This window comes from Haliaeetus leucocephalus, unplaced genomic scaffold (assembly GCF_000737465.1).
Source record: "Haliaeetus leucocephalus isolate CR32 unplaced genomic scaffold, Haliaeetus_leucocephalus-4.0 Scaffold219, whole genome shotgun sequence".
Lineage (NCBI taxonomy): Eukaryota > Metazoa > Chordata > Aves > Accipitriformes > Accipitridae > Haliaeetus > Haliaeetus leucocephalus.
Window position 1 is genome coordinate 337,168 of NW_010972655.1, and position 7,087 is coordinate 344,254.

The window sequence follows — 7,087 nt, forward strand, 5'->3', positions numbered from 1 at the left end:
GTGGCGGAGCGCGGGGCGCCGCACACCGGGAGCGGCGGCGGCAGCGGGACGGCCATGAGCGAGGTGAGGGCCCGGTGCCGGGCAGCACACAGCAACGGGGTTTTCCTTTTATTTTTAGCAACGGGCCGGGGGAGAATCAGCCAAGGGAATAGCGAGGCTGGGGGCGGGGGGGTTGCTGGACGTGGGAGGGACCCCGGTGGCTGTGGGGGGTCCCCGACAAAGCAGAGCCTGTCCCCCCCCCTCCCCGATGCGGGTTTGCTGCTGGGGGCCCCGTGTCACCCCCGGGCACCCCTTTTCTTTCTGCAGCGCAGCCCCCATGAGTCCCCCTCCGTGGCAGAGGCCCCCGACGGGCAGGAGGAAGGTGAGGACCCCCGGTACCGGTGGGGTGCATCCTGTGGGGTGCCCCGTCACTGGTGTCGCCTCTGTCCCATGCCCTCCTGGGACTCCTGCTCTGCTCTGGTGCCTGGGACCCTGCTGGCCGCTCCTGTCCCTAGAGCCTCCAGGATCTGTGTCCCCACCATGGGGGGGGGAGGTGACACCTGGATAGATTTGGGGACCTGCTCTGTCCTTCCCCTGGGTGGGGGGGGATGCCCCCCTGGGTGTACCCTGCTGCTGGTGGGGGGGGGGGCCCGGGGTGCTCACTGAGCGCTGGGGTGAGCCTGGGGGTGCCAGGCTGTAACGAGGGCAGCCCCTGTCCTGTCGCCCCCCTCAGCCAAAGCCGGTGACCCCAAGAAGGTGGAGGAGGAAGAGATCGACATTGACCTGAGCGCACCTGAGACGGAGAAAGCCGCGCTTGCCATCCAGGACAAATTCCGCCGCTTCCAGAAGCGGAAGAAGGAGTCGGGGCCCTGAGTGGTTCTGGGGTCCCAGGACCCCTAGCTGGTGGCGGTGCCCTGTTCTCGCACATGGGCACAGTCCCATCCTGACCTCCGCCATGCTGGGGCTGCCCCATCCTCTGTGAGCGGGGTTGGGGAGGGCTTGGCCCTTCCCTACCCCTTGCCCACCCCTGAGACAGGACCCTGGGTGAAGCTGGGGGGCCAATGTGAGGGGGACATTGCTGAGTTCTATGTTCCCTGGAGTGGAGGTGGCCCTTGTGTGAGGGGGTGGCATGGAAATGCCCTTTTCCCTGGGCCAGCCTCCATTTCCCTGTCTGTGGCAATGATGCTGGCTGCTGGGGAAACGTGGGGGGTACTGGTGTCCCCTGAGCAAGGGAAGCCCCTGTCCCGTCCCAGGAGGTGGGACACTGTGGGGAGGACAGGTCTCATTGCAGGCTGCAGCCCACCACGGGAAAACAGGGCTCCCCTGGCACAGAGTGCTCCCCATCCTTGCATTGCCCCCCTATCCATGCTCTTGTCATTGTCACCGTCCCCTCCCCTGGGGGGGGCTTTTAGCATGTGTAAAGAATAAACCACCAGGAAGAGGAGCCAGTCTGGCATGTGGTCTGTGGGAGGCAGTGTGGGGATGGTCCCCCACTGGGCAGGGCCCCTAGGTCCCCCTTCTCCAGGGGAGCGGGTGGAGACCCCTGTTAAAAGCAGCCCTGCGGATCCCTGGGGCTGTCCCTGCTGGGGGGGGGGTGTGGGCAGGGGTGGTCACGGGATGTGGATGGAGTGTTCCCCCACTGGGATGGGGCTCCTCAGCTGGTGCTTTGGGGATGGCTTCATCACCCTGGGATCTCCTGTCACCCTCTGATTTGAGGTTTTTCCCATGAAATTCCACTTAATTTATCATCTGCTGGGTCTCAGCCCCTGGAGCCGTGGCCTCGTTTCCCATCACACCGCTCTTTGCAGCAGCGATGAAAGATGCTGCCACTTGCTCCTCTTCCTTGGGGGATGAAGGCCTTGTAGTGCCGTGTCCCTCCAGGCATTGAAGTTTTACTCAGGGCTGGTTTCGGCAGCGGTTCCCAGCCCCAGCTCCTGTGATGGCACTGCCAAGAGCAGCTGCAGGAGGTACCTGCTGGTGATGAGAAAAAAGTGCTTTGGGGTGATTGAAATAAAGCTATTTGGGGGATTTGCATGGGGATTTCTGCACGCTTGGATGCAGGGCCGGTCTCTGCGGTGCCCAATGCTGTGGGGTGAGTGGGGACACCGGGACCCGGTGCAGAGCCACAGCGCGTTTGCAGAAATAGCTCCCTGGAAAGAAAAACAGTGTCAGTGGCCAAGGGAAAGGCAGGGCCCAGGGGACACCCCAGGGGCACCGGGGTCGGGCTCGGCCCCCACTCGCTGTGCAGACTTATTAGGGAAAAGACAATTATAGCCCTGGTGGCAGAGCTGTGGGGGCAGTGCAGGGCCCCCTCCCTCCCAGCCTCTGCTGTGTCGGTGTGGGAGCAAGCGCTCCCGGCCTGCTCCCATGCAGAGTCAGATGGTACAGTGGCAGGATGGGGCTGTGAGCTGGCACCAAGACCTGGCGTGGGAGTGCTCCTGCTCCACTCCAGCGCAGAGTCAGCCCAGCGCCCCAACTACCTGCCCCATGCCCGGGCCGTGGTCCCTCCCTGAGCCCCGCTGCCAAGATGGTGACGGTCACTGCTGGGTGAGCAATGGCCATGGAGGGAGATCCCTGTCCACCCCATGGCCGTGCCCGGGGCTGTGCACCCAGGGCAGGACCTGAGACTTGGCCTCTTGTGTTAATTGGAGTGAGCTTTAATTAGCAGCTGATGGGGATGAGGCAGAAGGTGGCCCTAGGGTGGGGTGCAGCCATAATGGGTGGCCTCAGGGACAGCCCCCACCACCTGAGGGGGGTCCCTAGGGTGCCGTGAGGATGCCCTCAAAACATGACCTCACCCCTGGGGAAACTGGCACGGTGGCAGGGATGCCCCTCTCCCTGTGGGAGCTGGTGGGCCTCCATGCAATGAGTTTACAAGTGCTCAGCCACACTCTGCCCCCCCTCCCTCCCCCAAACACCCCCACTTCGAGCAGGGAACGATGATGAGCTGGGGCAGACACCGGGCTCCTGGAGATGTGAGTTTTATTAATGGCGCCGTGGGGATGGGGGGACATGGACAGGGCATAGAAAAACATGTTGGGGAGCGGCGCCTGGCTCTGGGGTGATGGGCAGCGGCAGCTCCTCCAGCCTGGCCGCAGCCTCTCCTCCTCCATGAGGCTCCGGCCGATGCAGGGGGGCCGGGGGTTACAGGGCAGGAGGGTTAAAGGGGGATGGGAGCAGGACGGAGGGGATGGGGCGGGGGCCACCCCGCAACGTCATTTGAGCTCAGTTGCAGGGAGAGACGAGAAAACGGCTAGAAAAGGAGCAACAATGGGGCCAGAGAAACCCTCCCAGAGACTGGTTTGGGGGGGGGGGTGACGGGGAGGGATGGGGGCGGCACGGTCCCGCAGGGACCCCGCAGGTCCCTGGGGAGGGGGGGACCGAGACAGCCCGGGGGGGACAGACCCAAAATTCAGTGGTTGCATCTTCAAATAGAAAAATTACATCAGTGCCCGGGGCTGGGCAGGGCAGCGGTTGCGCAGAGGAAGGTACCAACCAAGGGGCTTCAGGACAGGGTGTGGGGACGCTGGAGCATCCCCGAGGCTGGGGGACCAGGGGCGAGGACCACACCCCACTCCTCGCCGGGTCCCGTGCCACGGGGCGGCCGCTTCCCGGAGTCGGGGGGGCCGCATCCTGGCACCCCCCCTCCACCAGCGGCTGGGTGTCAGGTCCCAGAGTTTGGCTTGATGATGTTCATCAGGGCACTCTTGAGGCTGCCCTTGCTGGGGGAGCGGACGGTGGCCGGGGGATGGGTTGCCTCGGCGGCCTCCCCCCGCAGCTCCATCTCGATGGTCATGACGACTTTGGGGGGCGGGGGGGCCCCGGCGCCTGCCCCCACGGTACCTTCCCTGCCTGCTAACCGCTATTTCTTATCCTTGCGGGCATCTCCCGGGGCTCCCTTGGCTTTCTTCTCGCTCACCGCCTTGGTGCCGCGGCTGTGGTCCAGCATGGCGTAGAGCACGGGTGCCTGCGGGGACAGGGCAGTGTCAGCACCGTGGTACCCCCCTGCTCTGGGGACTTCGCCCCGCAGCCTCTCCTCCCACACCAAAAGGTAGGAGAGGGAATCACCCCCACCCTGGCTGGGCCATTTTGCCCACACAACCCCTCGGTGCTCACCTGCCGGCTGCGCTTGGATGTGTCCTTGGCCGATCGCTGCAGCTTCCCCTTCTCCATGGCACTGAAATTGGGTTGGAAAGGCAAAAAGGTGGCTCAGAAAGGCCAACTCTCCCCCCAGTCCTGCTGGCAGCCCCATTTTGGGGTGGTTTTGCCCCAGTTGGGCAGTGGCGCTCACCTTAGCCGTCGCTGCAGGGCTGCCTGCCGCCGCAGCCAGCAGTAGCGGATGAGATAGACAAGGGCCACCACCACGGCCACCAGCAGCAGAGCCCCGCCGATGATGGAGCCCAGCACGACGCCGTAGCGGGTGGGCACTGTAGGGACACCAGTGCCCCATCAGCCACCCCAGCTGGAGCAGGGAAACTGAGGTGGGGAGGGGACTGCCGGTGCCGTACCTTTCTCAAAGACGTAGAGTGTGACCTGGGAGGACTTGCCCACAATGTCAGGGGGGTTCTTGACATCGCAGGTGAAGGTGCCATTGTCGGTGTAGTCCAGATTGTGGATGACGATGGAGCCGTCCTTGCGGTGGGGGTTGCCCACCCACTCCATCCGTTCCTTGAAGCTGCCCACGTCATCGATGTAGGGCTGTCCCTTGGCATAGTGGAATATCTAGCGATGGGGACAGACACATGGACATTGGGGTCACGGTGGCTCCAAGCACAGCAGGACCACCCCCAGCCCCAAAGCGGAGCAGGTGCTTACAGAGGTGCTGTCGCGAGACCCCTCAGCTTGGAAGTGCCAGGTGATGGAGATGTCCTCGGAGATCCACTCGCTGGACCAGAAGCTGCAGGAGAGGGTGACGTGGGAGCCGACGGTGCCGTACACCTCCCGCTGCGTGTACACGTGGATGGACGATGTCGGGGATGGCCCTGCCAGGGGGCACAAACCCGTCAGCCCCACAGGGGACCCCAGCACAGGGAAGGTATGTATCACCAGGGCTGCTGGCTGGTCTGCGCCCCCACGCTGGCCCCGTGCCCAGCCCCGTGCTGCCGCCAAAGGGCTTTTGTTGGCCTCAGAGAAAGCAGAAGGGCTGGTGAGGGACAGCGGCTCTTTGTGCCACCACGGGTGACTTTGCGGGGAGCCTCCACCCTGGCGTCCCCGTGGCTGGCTCAAAGGGGACCATGTCCTGGCACTGGCTGATACCCGGGGATGCCAGCAGGGCTGGGTCTGGCACCCAGCACCCCTTGCCTGTCCCCAGGGAGGTGGCTGGTTCTGGGACTCCCCTTGCAGCCCTGTGATGGGGACCGGAGCATGGCAGCCGATACAGTCCCCGAGCATTGCCACTACCAGTGATTGGTCCCAAAAGCAGATGTGTGGGTGGCCGCCAGCCCCATGGCCACCTCCCAGGGGTCTGGAGCCCCCCGATACCCCCCAGCATCTGGGATCAGGATTTTGGGACCAGCATCCCCGGTTCTCCATCCCCATCCCCAGCTTACCCAGCGCCAAGAGGAGCCCGGCGAGGAGGAGGAGGCTGCTGCTGCCCCCAGCACCCTGTGACATGGTGGCTGCCTGTCACCGGCTGGCTCCGAGCCGCATGGAGGGCTAGCAGTGCGCGAGGCCCGGTGGTGTGCCGAAGGGTGCCGGCGGGACGGGGGCCGAGGTTTAAGAGCAAGCAGCACCGTATGATGCCGGCGGCGCCCCGGCCTCGGGCCAATGGGCGCCAGGCAGCCAGGGCGGTGGGGGCCAGGGGGTGCTGGGTGCCCCGGGCTGAAAGGGGGCATTTAGTTTGGCAATGGGTGAGGAGGGGGAAGCATGCGGCGGGGGGGGCTGAGCACACAGCACCCTTTGTCCAGCCGCATTCCCGCCCGCAGCGGAGGCGGTTCAGCAGGAATGTGGCCGGAGCCGGAGGGCACCAGCGTATGGCCACGATCCCCGGTTAGTCCCAGGGATGGACCCATCTGGCGGGGCTTGGGGTCTCACGCCAACCACATCACAGGCCACTGGTATGTCCCCTCCTGTCCTGCAGCCACCGGCTGGCTGCTGGCACCCTCCGGTGCGGTCCCTGCTCCTGCCCCACTGTGTGGGGCTCCCTGGCTGGCACTGCCAGCTCCGGCCAAGTGTGCTCCCGGCAGCCTCTGCTCCAGCTTCATTTTGGGGTGAAAACACAGCTTTGAGAGGGTGGTGATGGACAAGGGCACATCCATCCCCGTGGGGTGCAAAGTGGGGAGCCACCAAAGTCCCACCACCCTGTGCAGAGCCCAGGCCAGGAATTTGCACAAGGGCTTTCCAGCTGCTTTGCCATAGGCCGAGGAGCAAGTGGTGTTTTGGGGTGAAAAGCTCCAAAGTGGGGTTTGCCTCAGAAGGTTTTTGAGTTCCCCAGAGAGCTGGTGGCTGGGGGAGGGCAGGCAACAGGGATGGGGACGGGGATGGCACTCGCCCGGGAGCTGCGAGATTTTCCTGCCTCAACGTCCTCCATAGGCTGCAGCTGCAGGCAGGAGGGTCCTGGCGGGCCGGGGAACTGGGGAGCCCCCGTCCTGCTCCCCAGTAGCTCGGGGGGAGACATGGGGGAGTAACGGGCAGTCCTGGGGAGGTTAACGGGCAGCTCTGGGGCTAACAAGAGGGGGTAACGGGCAGCCCCGGGGGTATCGCGTAGCCCTGGGAGGTAACCGGCAACTCTGGGGGTAAGGGGGCGGGGGGTGACAGACAGCTCTGCGGGGTAACGGGCAGCCCCGGTGGGTGTAACAGGCAGCCTGGGGAGGGAAGGGGCAGCTCTGGTGGTAACAGGCAGCTCTAGGGGTAACGAGGCGGGGGTTAACGGGCAGGGGTGGCGGGCAGCCCGGGGGTATTGCGCAGCCCCGGGAGGAACGGGCTGCCCCGGGCGGTGGGGGCGGAAGTGCGTCACGGCCGCTTCCGGTGTGTGTGGCGCTCCAAGATGGCGGCGCTGGCGTTGAGGTGATTCCCGGGAGGGCCGGGCCGGGCGCCGTGGCGGGACCCGCGGCCCCGGGAGCGGCTGCGCGGCGCCGTGGACGGACGGGCCGGCCGGTTGTCCCGTCCC

General features: G+C 65.3%; 3 protein-coding genes across 3 annotated transcripts in view; 2 read left to right on the top strand and 1 right to left on the bottom strand.

Annotated features, from left to right (window-relative positions):
- Window positions 1-54: 54 nt before the first annotated feature.
- Window positions 55-852, top strand: PCP4L1 (Purkinje cell protein 4 like 1). The gene is made up of 3 exons (XM_010566934.1): window positions 55-63; window positions 307-361; window positions 713-852. Exons 1-3 carry the CDS (start codon window positions 55-57, stop codon window positions 850-852), a joined length of 204 nt encoding a protein of 67 aa, XP_010565236.1.
- Window positions 853-3,841: 2,989 nt separating this feature from the next.
- MPZ (myelin protein zero) lies at window positions 3,842-5,592 on the bottom strand. The gene is made up of 6 exons (XM_010566885.1): window positions 5,529-5,592; window positions 4,795-4,961; window positions 4,488-4,701; window positions 4,271-4,406; window positions 4,096-4,156; window positions 3,842-3,946 (listed from the first exon to the last, which is right to left on the bottom strand). The coding sequence occupies exons 1-6, from the start codon at window positions 5,590-5,592 to the stop codon at window positions 3,842-3,844; spliced, it is 747 nt and encodes a 248-aa protein (XP_010565187.1).
- A 1,325-nt stretch (window positions 5,593-6,917) lies between these two features.
- The window catches only part of SDHC (succinate dehydrogenase complex, subunit C, integral membrane protein, 15kDa), an 11,701-nt gene continuing 11,531 nt past the window's right edge, over window positions 6,918-7,087 (top strand). The window contains exon 1 of the mRNA XM_010566886.1: window positions 6,918-6,984. Within this exon, the coding sequence (XP_010565188.1) occupies window positions 6,965-6,984 (20 nt within the window). The 5' untranslated portion in view covers window positions 6,918-6,964. The remainder of the gene's footprint in view (window positions 6,985-7,087) is intronic.